General features: G+C 40.9%; 2 protein-coding genes across 2 annotated transcripts in view; one reads left to right on the top strand and one right to left on the bottom strand.

Annotated features, from left to right (window-relative positions):
- The window catches only part of shank3a (SH3 and multiple ankyrin repeat domains 3a), a 336,974-nt gene extending 321,691 nt beyond the window's left edge, over positions 1-15,283 (top strand). Inside the window, 1 exon segment of the mRNA XM_072913723.1 lies at positions 8,458-15,283. Coding sequence (XP_072769824.1) covers positions 8,458-9,016 — 559 coding nt within the window. The 3' untranslated portion in view covers positions 9,017-15,283.
- A 1-nt stretch (position 15,284) lies between these two features.
- Positions 15,285-15,881, bottom strand: part of rabl2 (RAB, member of RAS oncogene family-like 2) — a 14,293-nt gene continuing 13,696 nt past the window's right edge. Inside the window, exons 8-9 of the mRNA XM_061969142.2 lie at positions 15,844-15,881; positions 15,285-15,722 (exon numbers count right to left, since the gene is read on the bottom strand). The exon at positions 15,844-15,881 is cut by the window's right edge and continues 46 nt beyond it. Of these exons, the coding sequence (XP_061825126.1) occupies positions 15,642-15,722; positions 15,844-15,881 (119 nt within the window). The 3' untranslated portion in view covers positions 15,285-15,641. The remainder of the gene's footprint in view (positions 15,723-15,843) is intronic.

The raw sequence follows: 15,881 nt of genomic DNA, 5'->3' as shown, positions 1-15,881 counted from the left end.
CTCCAATCAGCAGATGTCCCGTTGTCATAATTCCCAATAGGTAGATTTCTTCACGTCCTCGACAGAAAAGGGTCCCCAGGCACGCGGGACTCCTTCTTCTCCCAAGAGTCCGTCGTGTGTCCAGCAACAACCGCTCCGTCACGACAAGCAGGTTCCCCCAAACCCAAGATCTTGTCAATTTCGTTGAGGCCAGTTAAATAGTTCCAATGTTTAGATTTGGAGAGCAGTGCAAAAAGAGGCGACAAGAAAGTTAAGACAAGACAAGACAAAGAAGCAAGCAGGAGAGATAAGGGAGAGGAAAGGGGAGCGTCCGCCCTCGATGAGTGCCAGTGAGAAAGAAAGTTGTGGACAATACACACTATTATTTCACTCCCACCTTTAAACACACACCTATTTCCACCTTGTGTGCATGCTTTACATTTGTTTGATTGTGTTGCGTGATTTGTTTTGTTTTTGTATTGATGATCATGCTCCTTGACTGTCCCTCACAACAAAAATTATCCTAACTCAACAATGATGATCATGCTCCTTGACTGTCCCTCACAACATGTATTAGCATCCTAACCCTGTGGATTATGTCAACTAAAGTTCTGCCCTCAAAGTGTGATATAACGCAGTCATAAAACACCAATCACGTTATATCCTAATCTTCATTTTAACCCACAAAAATAAAATCTGCTCGTTTATGCTGCCGTTGCTTCGGCAAAGCTGAGTGCCATCGTTCTATTGTGTGTGCTTCTAAATATTTTATAGCCTTCTTTAGCCAACACATGTTGTACTCTTATTGATTGTACAAAGCACTTGCTCTCTTTCACGGCTTCGTTTTCAGCGAGCTCGCACGGCCCGGTCCTGGTGGAAAGGTTGTAACTGCAGTGAGAGCAGAGCCACTTCCTCCTGGACACCCTTGCTAAAGTTAGCCGTATTGTGCTAATTAACCAAATGGTCCTGGTGGAGAGGTTGTCCCTGCAGTTACAGCAGAGTCACTTCCTCCTGAACACCCTTGCTAAAGTTAGCCATATTGTGCTAATGAACCAAACGGTCCTGGTGGAGAGGTTGTCCCTGATGTCTGCCAGTTAGAGCAGAGTCACTTCCTCCTGATTACCCTTGCTAAAGTTAGCCATATTGTGCTAACTAACCAAACGGTCCTGGTGGAGAGGTTGTCCCTGCAGTGAGAGCAGAGTCACTTCCTCCTGATTACCCTTGCTAAAGTTAGCCATATTGTGCTAACTAACCAAACGGTCCTGGTGGAGAGGTTGTCCCTGCAGTTACAGCAGAGTAACTTCCTCCTGAACACCCTTGCTAAAGTTAGCCATCGTGTGCTAACTAACCAAACGGTCCTGGTGGAGAGGTTGTCCCTGATGTCTGCCAGTTACAGCAGAGTCACTTCCTCCTGAACACCCTTGCTAAAGTTAGCCATATTGTGCTAACTAACCAAACGGTTCTGGTGGAGAGGTTGTCCCTGCAGTGAGAGCAGAGTCACTTCCTCCTGAACACCCTTGCTAAAGTTAGCCATCGTGTGCTAACTAACCAAACGGTCATGGTGGAGAGGTTGTCCCTGATGTCTGCCAGTTAGAGCAGAGTCACTTCCTCCTGAACACCCTTGCTAAAGTTAGCCGTATTGTGCTATCTAACCAAACGGTCCTGGTGGAGAGGTTGTCACTGCAGTGAGAGCAGAGTCACTTCCTCCTGAACACCCTTGCTAAAGTTAGCCATATTGTGCTAACTAACTAAACGGTCCTGGTGGAGAGGTTGTTCCTGCAGTGAGAGCAGAGTCACTTCCTCCTGATTACCCTTGCTAAAGTTAGCCATATTGTGCTAACTAACCAAACGGTCCTGGTGGAGAGGTTGTCCCTGCAGTTACAGCAGAGTAACTTCCTCCTGGACACCCTTGCTAGCGTTAACTGTATTGTGCTAATTAACCAAACAAGCTACGGTGAGACAGCTAAGACATATAACGTGTCCTACACTCCAGTCCACCACGGCACAATGTCAACGGGCCAAAATTGGATGTCACGTTCTATAGAATATGGCCTTATATTCAAACTTTGAGTGTATTACTAATACAAGACTACAAGTTCAATATAGTTCAGCTTGAATGAAAAAGGTCAAGGGACACATGTCCTGTCTTGTGTATTTGTTTGTGATATGTGCTCATTTCTCTCTCATGTGGTCCACTAGCCAGAACCTCTTTGTGCTTGAGTCTCCTCTGCTGTCATTGCTTCACATGCTAACATACACATGAGGTACTTCTATCCAGTACAAGAGCTGTATTAAAACCACGTCTCTTTGATACATCTGCGGTCCTCTCCAAGGTTTCTCATTGTCCCATTGGGTTGTGAGTTTTTCCTTGCCCTGATGTGGGATCTGAACCGAGGATGTCGTTGTGGCTTGTGCAGCCCTTTGAGACACTTGTGATTCAGGGCTATATATCAAACCCTGTTTCCATATGAGTTGGGAAATTGTGTTAGATGTAAATATAAACAGAATACAATGATTTGCAAATCATTTTCAACCCATATTCAGTTGAATATGCTACAAAGACAACATATTTGATGTTCAAACTGATAAACTTTTTTTTTGTGCAAATAATCATTAACTTTAGAATTTGATGCCAGCAACACGTGACAAAGAAGTTGGGAAAGGTGGCAATAAATACTGATAAAGTTGAGGAATGCTCATCAAACACTTATTTGGAAGATCCCACAGGTGTGCAAGCTAATTGGGAACAGGTGGGTGCCATGATTGGGTTTAAAAACAGCTTCCCAAAAAATGCTCAGTCTTTCACAAGAAAGGATGGGGCGAGGTACACCCCTTTGTCCACAACTGCGTGAGCAAATAGTCAAACAGTTTAAAAACAACTTTTCTCAAAGTGCAATTGCAAGAAATTTAGGGATTTCAACATCTACAGTCCATAATATCATCAAAAGGTTCAGAGAATCTGGAGAAATCACTCCACGTAAGCGGCATGGCCGGAAACCAACATTGAATGACCGTGACCTTCGATCCCTCAGGCGGCACTGTATCAAAAAACGACATCAATCTCTAAAGGATATCACCACATGGGCTCAGGAACACTTCAGAAAACCACTGTCACTAAATACAGTTCGTCGCTACATCTGTATGTGCAAGTTAAAGCTCTACTATGCAAAGCGAAAGCCATTTATCAACAACATCCAGAAACGCCGCCGGCTTCTCTGGGCCCGAGATCATCTAAGATGGACTGATGCAAAGTGGAAAAGTGTTCTGTGGTCTGACGAGTCCACATTTCAAATTGTTTTTGGAAATATCCGACATCGTGTCATCCGGACCAAAGGGGAAGCGAACCATCCAGACTGTTATCGACGCAAAGTTCAAAAGCCGGCATCTGTGATGGTATGGGGGTGCTTTAGTGCCCAAGGCATGGGTAACTTACACATCTGTGAAGGCACCATTAATGCTGAAAGGTACATACAGGTTTTGGAACAACATATGCTGCTATCTAAGCGCCGTCTTTTTCATGGACGCCCCTGCTTATTTCAGCAAGACAATGCCAAGCCACATTCAGCACGTGTTACAACAGCGTGGCTTCGTAAAAAAAGAGTGCGGGTACTTTCCTGGCCCGCCTGCAGTCCAGACCTGTCTTCCATAGAAAATGTGTGGCGCATTGTGAAGCGTAAAATACGACAGCGGAGACCCCGGACTGTTGAACGACTGAAGCTCTACATAAAACGAGAATGGGAAAGAATTCCACGTTCAACGCTTCAACAATTAGTTTCTTCAGTTCCCAATCGTTTATTGAGTGTTGTTAAAAGAAAAGGTGATGTAACACAGTGGTGAACATGCCCTTTCCCAACTACTTTGGCACGTGTTGCAGCCATGAAATTCTAAGTTAATTATTATTTGCAAAAAAAAAAATTAAGTTTATGAGTTTGAACATCAAATATCTTGTCTTTGTAGTGCATTCAATTGAATATGGGTTGAAAAGGATTTGCAAATCATTGTATTCCGTTTATATTGACATCTAACACAATTTCCCAACTCATATGGAAACGGGGTTTGTAAATAAACATTGATTGATTGATTGATTGAAACAGATCTTGTCTAGAGATATACCTCATGAGTGCACACATGCAGCATGCGTCCAAAGACAGCAGATTCGGGCAAGGCCAAGGACACGTCTGGTTAGCGGCCACGTCTCATTGCGAGTGATGCTAACATTCTCTCCCATTGCTCTCTCTTTGCTCGCCTTGCATGTTCCGCCCTGCTGCTCTGATCTGATTGGTCTAGAAGTGACTGTGCGCCCAGGAGGGCAGGACCGCTGTGTAAGTGTGCATGGAGCTCACATCATGTCCGTTGAACCCCCACCCCCCTCCACACATCTTTTTCTTTATTATTTTGCTTATAATGCATTTCACCCATATTAGCATCTGGCAATGAAAATCATACATCTCCACTTTTTGTCACTTTTTTTCTGGAAAACGACAACAAATGCACATTTTGGAGATATATGTTTTTCACTGTGCAGAACAAATGCTAACATGCATGGAACACATATTACACATATATTTCCTCTCTCTACACAGAAATGGAATACTACTAAAAGTTTTTAATACATAAGTTTGCCTACAGCAATCCTTGTCATTTGGTTACGGACATGACTGCAATAATTGAATTTCGGCAAAGTAGGAATAATTCATTATAAATCAAAATTGTTAATAGCTAGAGCATAAAAACGCTGGTTAGCAACTTCTGAATGCAGTTTTTAACAAATGAGTGCACATGAATTTACCATGAATTGATTATGTGGACCCCGACTTAAACAAGTTGAAAAACTTATTCGGATGTTACCATTTAGTGGTCAATTGTACGGAATATGTACTGAACTGTGCAATCCACTAATAAAAGTTTCAATAAATCAATCAATCAAACATTATGACATGAAATAACCCCACATCCAATATGGTAATGCTGCCAGAGGCTGAGCCACGATACTGAACATACTCTATTTACTTATTATTTATTTATTTACTCATTTGTATGCTTGAAAAAGGTTTAAAAGTTGTAGACTATGCTTAAAAAAACTAAATCTGTGAAATACTGAGGCCGCAAAATTTAAAGTGCAATGTACAACTGTATATTTTTAATATATATATATATATATATATATATATATACATATATATATACATTTATATATGTACATATACATATATATATATAATATATATATATACATATATATACTGTATATATATATATATATACTGTATGTATATATATATATATATATATATATACACATATACATACACACATATATATATATATATACATACAGTATATATACATACAGTATATATACATACATATATACATATATATATATATATATATATATATATATATATATATATATATATATATATATATATATATATATGCCAGCTTTTTTTAAACATGTCGCAGGCATCAAATTCCAATATATATGTATATATAGAATAGAATAGAATAGAAAGTACTTTATTGATCCCTGGGGGAAATTCAAATTATATATATATATATATATATATATATATATATATATATATATATATATATATATATATATTGGAATTTGATGCCTGCAACATGTTTCAAAAAAGCTGGCACAAGTGGCAAAAAAGAGTGAGAAAGTTGAGGAATGCTCATCAAACACTTATTTGGAACATCCCACAGGTAAACAGGCTAATTGGGAACAGGTGGGTGCCATGATTGGGTATAAAAGCAGCTTCCATGAAATGCTCACTCATTCACAAACAAGGATGGGGCGAGGGTCACCACTTTGTCAACAAATGCCTGAACAAATTGTTTAAGAACAACATTTCTCAACCAGCTATTGCAAGGAATTTAGGGATTTCACCATCTACGCTCTGTAATATCATCAAAAGGTTCAGAGAATCTGGAGAAATCACTGCACGTAAGCCATGATATTACGGACCTTGGATCCCTCAGGTGGTACTGCATCAAAAAGTGCCACCAGTGTGTAAAGGATATCACCACATGGGCTCAGGAACACTTCAGAAAACCACTGTCAGTAACTACAGTTGGTCCCTACATATGTAAGTGCAAGTTAAAAGTCTACTATGCAAAGCCAAAGCCATTTATCAACAACACCCAGAAACGCTTAGCTGGGCCCGAGCTCATCTAAGATGGACTGATGCAAAGTGGAAAAGTGTTCTTTGGTCTGACGAGTCCACATTTCAAATTGTTTTTGGAAACTGTGGACGTGATGTCCTCCGGACCAAAGAGGAAAGGAACCATCCGGACTGTTCTAGGTGCAAAGTGTAAAAGGCAGCATGTGTGATGGTATGGGGGTGTATTAGTGCCCAAGGCATGGGTAACTTACACATCTGTGAAGGCACCATTAATGCTGAAAGGTATATACAGGTTTTGGAGCAACATATGTTGCCATCCATGCAACGTTATCATGGATATATATATGTAGATATACATGTATAAATATGTATACAGATATAAATATGTGTACAGATAAAAATACATTATATATATATATATATACCGTATTTTTCGGAGTATAGTCGCACCTGCTGAAAACACATAATAAAGAAGGAAAAAAACATATATAAGTCGAACTGGAGCCCGGCCAAACTATGAAAAAAACTGCGACTTATAGTCCGAAAATTACGGTATATATATCTGTATACATATTTATACATGTATATCTACATATACATATATCCATGATAACGTTGCTTGGAGTTTGTGATTTAGGGCTATATAAATAAACATTGATTGATTGCTAACTATCTAAATGTTATGTTATCAGATTTAATAAGATGACATAAGTAATAACATTTAGATTGTTATTGTGACTGATTTAATAAGTAAAATTACATAAGTGATAACATAACATTTAGATTGTTATTGTGACTGATTTAATAAGTAAGATGACATAAGTGATAACATAACATTTAGATTGTTACTGTGGATGAGTTAATAAGTAAAATGACATAAGTGATAACATAACATTGATTGTTATTGCGGATGATTTAATAAGCAAGATGACATAAGTGATAACATAACATTTAGATTGTTACTGTGGATGATTTAGTAAGTAAGATGACATAAGTGATAACAACATTTAGATTGTTACTGTGGATGATTTAGTAAGTAAGATGACAGAAGAGTCACAATAACAATCTAAATGTTATGTTATCAGATTTAATAAGACATAAGTAATAACATTTAAATTGTTATTGTGACTGATTTAATAGGTAAAATGACATGAGTGATAACATAACATTTAGATTGTTATTGTGACTGATTTAATAAATAAGATGACATAATTGATAACATAACATTTAGATTGTTATTGTGACTGATTTAATAAGTTAAATGACATAAGTGATAACATAACATTTAGATTGTTATTGTGACTGATTTAGTAAGTAAGATGACATAATTGATAACATAACATTTAAATTATTATTGTGACTGATTTAGTAAGTAAGATGTCATAATTGATAACATAACATTTAGATTGTTATTGTGACTGATTTAGTAAGTAAGATGACATAAGTGATAACATAACATTTAGATTGTTATTGTGACTGATTTAATAAGTACGATGACATAAGTGATAACATAACATTTAGATTGTTATTGTGACTGATTTAATAAGTAAGATGACATAAGTGATAACATAACATTTAGATTGTTATTGTGACTAATTTAATAAGTAAGATGACATAATTGATATCATAACATTTAGATTGTTATTATTAATCAGCAAGATGACATAAGTGATAACATAACATTTAGATTGTTATTGTGACTGATTTTTGGGGGGTAAAACAATACATAACATGTTAGGTTTTGCTGACCGTCAAACCACTGCGACTTTAACATAGTTGTCATTGTTTTTTGTTGACTTTGAAAGAGTTTTGCGTAAGGACCCAGTGCTCAGAGTGGAATATCTATTTCAATGCAGCAATATACATATTTAGTTGCATTAGAAGATGAACAATATGTCTATTTCAATGCAGCAAGAGATATATTTAGTTGCATTATAAGATGAACAATATATATATTTCAATGCAGAAAATGAGACATTTAGTTGCATTAGAAGATGAACAATATATCTATTTCAATGCAGCAAGAGACATATTTAGTTGCATTAGAAGATGAACAATATATCTATTTCAATGCAGCAAGAGACATATTTAGTTGCATTAGAAGATGAACAATATATATATTTCAATGCAGCAAGAGACATATTTAGTTGCATTAGAAGATGAACAATATATCTACTGTATTTCAATGCAGCAAGAGACATATTTAGTTGCATTAGAAGATGAACAATATATCTATTTCAATGCAGCAAGAGAGACATATTTAGTTGCATTAGAAGACTACCCTCCACAGCAATGGTGCTGCTTTGTGGTGTGATACATGTCTCTTTCTGCCCGTCTCCTTCAGACTTTTCAGCAGCCTAGGGGAACTCCACACCATTTCTCAGAGGAGTTACGGCACCACCTTCAGCATCCGCCCTGGCAGCCGTTACCCTGTCACGCGACGCAGCCCCAGCCCGGGCTCACCCGACCGGGGCGACCCTCTGGGACGCTATTCGGGCTACGGCCTTCAGCCTTCGCCGACCACACCCCCGCAAACCATCCTCAAATCCTCCAGCCTCAGTCTACCACAGGAACCCAAGGAGGTCCGCTTTGTGATGAGGAGCTCCAGCGCCCGATCCCGCTCTCGTTCGCCGTCGCCTTCCCACTCCCCGGGTCTGGGCTCTCCCCTGCTGGCGCTCAGACCTTTCCACCAGAAGCCGCTTCACCTGTGGAACAAGTACGACGTGGGGGACTGGTTGGAGAGCATCAACCTCAGCGAGCACAGGGTGGGCTTCCAGGAACACGAGATCGAGGGCTCCCACCTGCCGGCGCTGACCAAGGACGACTTTGCCGAGCTGGGCGTGACACGAGTGGGCCACCGCATGAACATCGAACGAGCGCTAAAGCAGTTGCTGGAGAGCTGACCCCCGCCCCTAGCTCCAGTTGGGGAAAAGAAGAACAGTATGCGATATTGGCCCTCCTCTTCTCTCTACCTCCCACGAGGCCTCCACGAAAGAAAGAAGCCTTTCGCGCTTCGAGTAAAGGAAGAGTTTTCAGTCCAATCAGAAAAAAAAGCTCAGTTGCCTTTCAACAACGTTTCTACAGAGATCAACCACCACCACGACGACGTGTCTCCTCTATATCTGCTGTTGTTTTCAAAGCCCAGGACTGGGGAGCCCAGGGGGGGTGGCACAGGAGAAGCCCCGCCCCTTCGCCTTGGTACCCAGACTGTGCTCTCTTCTATTTGGAGAATGTTTAACCAACACTTGTGGCTTTTGTTCCATAATCAACTATTTTGCTTTTCCAAAGGGAATATGATATGATGTATTTAATAATAGCTTTTGTGCAAAAAAAGGAATCCGCACCTGTTCTTAGTTTTTAGTATAGAGAAATAATAGTTGACCCATTTCTACCAGTGATATATATATATATATATTTGAAAGAAAAATATGAAGATGATTTTGTCATACACTTGTGTTCAACTGTAGCATTTTGTCTGACTATCTTCCTTCAAACAAAAGGGCATCCCCAAATGTGTCTAGTCCCAATAATGTGATTGGCTCTCAACTTTATCCTCTCCTTTGGAGCGCTAGCCTTCCCATAGTTGCTTTAGCATCTACACTCACTTCAACATGGAAGTACAACTTTCAAAGTTAGTACCTCGGTTTGCGATAGTAATCTCTTCCAAAATGATGAAACTGTTCCAGACACCAGTAATTAGTTGACATAGAAATGATCAAGGAATATTTCATTGAATACGCCCAATAGTAACAAGGTAAAAGTGATCCATGCATTATGAAACTGAGACGTGTGCCTCACTGCCGATATCAGGAAACGCTTTTTTCCCACTCACGTGTTTGGTTTGGTTCAGCCTTCCCGGTAAGGTCTATTCAGGTGTACTGGAGAGGAGGCTACGCCGAATAGTCGAACCTCGGTTTCAGGAGGAACAGTGTGGTTTCCGTCCTGGTCGTGGAACTGTGGACCAGCTCTATACTCTCGGCAGGGTCCTTGAGGGTGCGTGGGAGTTTGCCCAACCAGTCTACATGTGCTTTGTGGACTTGGAGAAGGCATTCGACCGTGTACCCCGGGAAGTCCAGTGGAGAGTGCTCAGAGAGTATGGGGTAACGGACTGTCTGATTGTGACGGTCCGCTCCCTGTATAATCAGTGTCAGAGCTTGATCCGCATTGCCGGCAGTAAGTCGGACCCGTTTCCAGTGAGGGTTGGACTACGCCAAGGCTGCCCTTTGTCACCATTCTGTTCATAACCTTTATGGACAGAATTTCTAGGCGCAGTCAGGGCGTTGAGGGTATCTGGTTTGGTGGCTGCGGATTGGGTCTCTGCTTTTTGCAGATGATGTGGTCCTGATGGCTTCATCTGGCCAAGATCTTCAGCTCTCACTGGATCGGTTCGCAGCAGAGTGTGAAGCGACTGGGATGGGAATCAGCACCTCCAACTCCGAGTCCATGGTTCTCGCCCGGAAAAGGGTGGAGTGCCATCTCCGGGTTGGGGGGGAGATCTTGCCCCAAGTGGAGGAGTTCAAGTACCTCGGAGTCTTGTTCACGAGTGAGGGAAGAGTGAATCGTGAGATCGACAGGCGGATTGATGCGGCGTCTTCAGTAATGTGGACGTTGTATCGATCCGTTGTGGTGAAGAAGGAGCTGAGTCGTAAGGCAAAGCTCTCAATTTACCGGTCGATCTACGTTCCCATCCTCACCTATGGTCATGAGCTTTGGGTCATGACCGAAAGGACAAGATCACGGGTACAAGCGGCCGAAATGAGCTTCCTCCGCCGGGTGGCGGGGCTCTCTCTTAGAGATAGGGTGAGAAGCTCTGTCATCCGGGGGGAGCTCAAAGTAAAGCCGCTGCTCCTCCCCATGGAGAAGAGCCAGATGAGGTGGTTCAGGCATCTGGTCAGGATGCCACCCGAACGCCTCCCTAGGGAGGTGTTTCAGGCACGTCCGACCGGTAGGAGGCCACGGGGAAGACCCAGGACACGTTGGGAAGACTATCTCTCCCGGCTGGCCTGGGAACGCCTCGGGATCCCCCGGGAGGAGCTGGACAAAGTGGCTGGGGAGAGGGAAGTCTGGGCTTCCCTGCTTAGGCTGCTGCCCCCGTGACCCGACCTCGGATAAGCGGAAGAAGATGGATGGTTGGATGGATGGACGTGTTTGGTATCAGTTCAAAAAAAGGAACAATTCTGAAGAGTGAGATCATTTCAATCCTATAGCGCCAAATACGGTAAATGTTCTTTTCCCGTTTACTATTTGGCTGACTGACCAGAGTAGTGCATTTCATATTGCTTTCTGCACAGCTAGACTTTGAACAAAAACGCCAATACTTGCTAACTCTGGCACAAATGTAGTCACTTTTTTACTCCAGCAGATGACGAAACACCAACAAAGTGTCGACACAAGCGGTGAGTGTGCCACATGCTCACTGACGCATCATTGTTGGCAAAGGAAGGTAGAGCCATGCTGATGTTTGTACTCTTTTGGTTCAATACTGTTTTTCACCTTCTTTATCAAAGTTTTGGCACTATTCTGTAGAAAAAGAAAAAGGTGCAGAGACACGTGGGATTCAAACAGACTAGTTTGTTGCCCGCAATGTTTGGCCGTACCAAAACTGGGACATAGAAAACAATCTTATAAAATTCGGGGCGTACGAAAACCGAGGTACTACTGTACTTAATATTGTTTTTGTAAACTTGCTCACTTTTTACCTCGGAATATTTTTTTCTGTCTAGTTCTAATAGTCTTTCGTAAAAGTCAAAATGGAATATTTTTAATGGCAAAGCATTGATTCAAACTTATGTCAAATACTGTAGTCCGACAAATCATTATTGTGCTTACATTTGATCTGGTTCACTTTTAACATAATCAGGTATGAATAATATCTGACATATTAGAAATAAATAGAGAGACCAATAAGGTCAAAGAGCCAAAAGCCCAATGCTGTAAAGTAATGATGAAGTTTGTCTTTAGGACCTCTAAGACGTCAGCCCTGGTGTTTGTTGGTGGACATTTGAAGTTTTGTTGCCTGAAGAAAGGGATGGAGAGTGTCTCATTGACTTAACCCTAAACTGTGAAGACCAGGCATGGGTACAATCATGACAACATATTGGCACAACACCACTAAAAAATAGGCCGGTTGGAAGAATAGTACTCACTGTGACTTCTTTTGTTCCACTCTTTTGTTTTCCTAACGTCTTTCTTGCTCCTTTTGACACTGTGGGTAGATTTTTGTAGCGTGTGAAATATAACAAAAAAAAAGACGTGTCCTGTCCATTCTAAACATGTAAAAATATTTGCTATTTTGAATCACAAGCAATGTATATACGATAGATTTCCTATACATTTTTGGAAAACAACTATATATAGATCTATATATATATATATATGAATGTTTGGCATACAGTATATGCATAGTTAACCACCTGTGGAAAAAGGTGAGCAGATTTTATTCTTTTTATGACCTTTTCAACTATGAACTCTACTACAACTATAGGGGATGATTTGCACAAAACAAAGTGACAAGGTGCTAACATAGACATCGTCCGAGTGCATGCGTGCATCTGGATCCCCCCAAAGAGTGTGTGTGCCTCCTTTTGTGTAATGTTGGATGAAGGCAGACAAGGACAGTGCTTGCTAGTTTACATCAATGTATAGATTTGGTCCACGATAGCCTTACTGTACATCACATTCCCGCTAGTGGCTGTGACACACACACACACACACACACACACACACACCATTTAGTTATTATAAGCGGATTGATTGCAAAAGACTTGGTTTACACTGTGGACACATAGTATCAGGATGTGAAAATGGAAGCAAATATGGACTCATGCATTGCATTTAGAGCGGCAGATCCAGCATTTGTCTGCCTGTGCCTTTCACACAGAACCCCGCCATGTGGAATATTGCAACACTGAGGTGCGCTTTCACACACAATCATGGAAATATAGGCCGGAACAGCAACCCGCAGAGTAAGTGTAAAAGGAGCTGACCAAGCGGAGTATCTTGCATACAGTATATACAGTACAGGCCAAAAGTTTGGACACACCTTCTCCTCATTCAATGTGTTTTCTGTATTTTCATGACTATTTACATTGTAGATTGTCACTGAAGGCATCAAAAGTATGACAAGTGAAGTGTAAACCCTTTCAGGTGACTACCTCCTGAAGCTCATGGAGAGAATGCCAAGAGTGTGCAAAGCAGTAATCAGAGAAAAGGGTGGTGTTAGAATAATTGTAAGTTATCAGAAAAACGTTTGTGTTACTGAGTGTCTGGTGAGAAGACAAAAGCTGTCTTTGGAACCTACCAAGAGTAAGGCTCGTAAAACTCCACTGTGTAGGGTGGGGGAAGCAAAATTAAGGTGTTCTGTTTTCTTTCATGTATGGTAATCAACAGAAAGATATTGTTCTAACCCAAGGACTTCAAAGCGGACCTCTTCTTTAACCTCCTTTTTGAACTGTTTTACGAACGTCTTTTTGAACTATTTTACGACCTCTTCTTTTGAACTGTTCAGTAACCAAAGGCAAGGCTGTTTACGACCCACTTCCCTCTGGAAGCAGCTGTGGTCATGTGGTCGGAGAAAGTTAAATAAAGAAGGAGGAAAGACATGCACCTGGGGATAGGTTGATTGGCAACACTAAATTGGCCCTAGTGTGTGAATGTGAGTGTGAATGTTGTCTGTCTATCTGTGTTGGCCCTGCGATGAGGTGGCGACTTGTCCAGGGTGTACCCCGCCTTCCGCCCGATTGTAGCTGAGATAGGCTCCAGCGCCCCCCGCGACCCCAAAAGGGAATAAGCGGTAGAAAATGGATGGATGGATGGATGGAGTACAATCTTTCGCCAGAGCGTGCTGAGATACTGTACAAGGGTACAGTGTACAGGTGACTCTCCTCAATTGAGTACGAATTGAATTCTGTCTCTGTTTAATTCTTTGCCTCTTGTCTTGTTTAATAGATGACAGGTGGCTATTTTGAGGAAACTAGAACATAAAACATGTTTTCACCTTTTTTGTTAAGTACATAACTCCACGTGTTCATTTATAGTTTTGATGTGACAATCTGCAATGTAAAAAGTCATGAAAATTAAGAAAACACATTGAATGAGGAGAAGGCGTGTCCAAACTTTTGGCCTGTACTGTGTGTTCTACAGAAGGGTTGAGGTCAGGGCTCTCACATTCAAGATGTTGTGTGGGTCTTCTAGTTGTTCCCATTGGAAGAAATGTGGAAAGCCACACATGAAGGTCCGATTTCACACCTTGTGTAGTTTTCCACGTCACTGTGAACTGCAGTGAAAAGGTCAACCTGGCAATTTTCCAAACATATTCCACTGAACACCCTGTTGTGTTGAAAGCAATTGTCGCGGTCTGACAAGTATGTGTGAAAGCACACACACGAGTTGATCAAGAAAAAAAAAGGTACAGGTGAATAGATGCCAGGCTCTATTTTGTGGTTTTGAGCTTCACTGCGTAGTCCCCTGTGTCTTGTCTTTTTTTTCCTCCAATTTGAGTTGCTCTAATAGGGACGAAGACAAAAGGAAACCGTGCCAAAAAACTTTGAACTGTATATTTGTCTTGAGGACTATCTTAGTTGCAGCATTTTGAGCCGTTTCAGACTCAATAATATGGTGCCATCTCCTGAAAACCTTGAGAACTGCAGACATTGAACAGCTTGCTCACTCTTTTCCTAGCAGACGTCACTATTCTCACATGTACGTGAATATATACACAAGCTTTACATTTGCTTGGAATTCATCTTCGGAGAATGACAGTGGCTTTATTTGCAGTTTATGTGAAACTTTTAGAGGTTTGGGTTACCGACAAGATTGTTTCTTACCATAAACAATTGTGACCTGACGCATCCTTTGGGCTTATCAGTTCAGTCAAGGCTTGTTTTCTGATCAAAGCACAATCCACACAGCGAAAGAGGGGGGTGTTAAAAACATCCACTGATCTTATCATGTAAGGGTTCTTATTATTATTATTTGGGTTTTTTTGTGCCCCCTCTCCTTGTTTGCACTGTGAAGTTTGGAGTATCGCTGCAAGGTCTCAGCCTTGTCTTGCTGCCCATCATTAAGCTACAACACAAATGAACTCGGAGGATGCTACAAGTCTGAGATGTTGTTGGCGATACGTTTGTTTTCGTATGTAACACATTTATAATTAAAACATGAACTGCTAAGTCAGCGTCTCAGATTTATTCACATTTCACACTGGACAAGACGGTACAGTTGTATTAAATATGTATGACAACGCTGCTGCTTCAGGCAGGACTATTTGATTCATTGACTTTTCATTTAAAGGCAAACCTAAAGCATACAAATGTGCGGGCGCTGCACTACATCATCAAAATCACAAAAGATGCCTTTTCTTTGCTCTGAGTGGTTCCCATTCATCATAAATGCTGTATAGCTCTTAAGCAAACATTTAATGTTCTCCACATAAAATAGCAAGTTACAAACTATTGACAACACAAGTCTTGTCATAAGATTAAAAGTACATTCTATTGGCAAGACGTATACTTAACTCAAGAAACTTTGTCAGGGCAACTCGGGGCTCTCCCGCTTTACTTTGTCAACTTCCGAGTCCGAAGTAGCGTCGTTCTTTTCCAGCTTAAAGTTCTGCAAGACAAAATGTCAGCAGTGTAGTAAAAATTGTATGCAGTAGTAAACGGAAGATGCTATTTTCATCAAATGTTGCAATATTATTCTAATTATATTAAATGATGTATTTGAAACTCACCTCTAATTCTTGCATGACTTCATCCACAAAATCCCTGG

Source organism: Nerophis lumbriciformis, linkage group LG08, assembly GCF_033978685.3.
Source record: "Nerophis lumbriciformis linkage group LG08, RoL_Nlum_v2.1, whole genome shotgun sequence".
In the NCBI taxonomy this organism is placed as follows: Eukaryota; Metazoa; Chordata; class Actinopteri; order Syngnathiformes; family Syngnathidae; genus Nerophis; species Nerophis lumbriciformis.
This window is presented reverse-complemented; position numbering and strand designations above follow the sequence as displayed.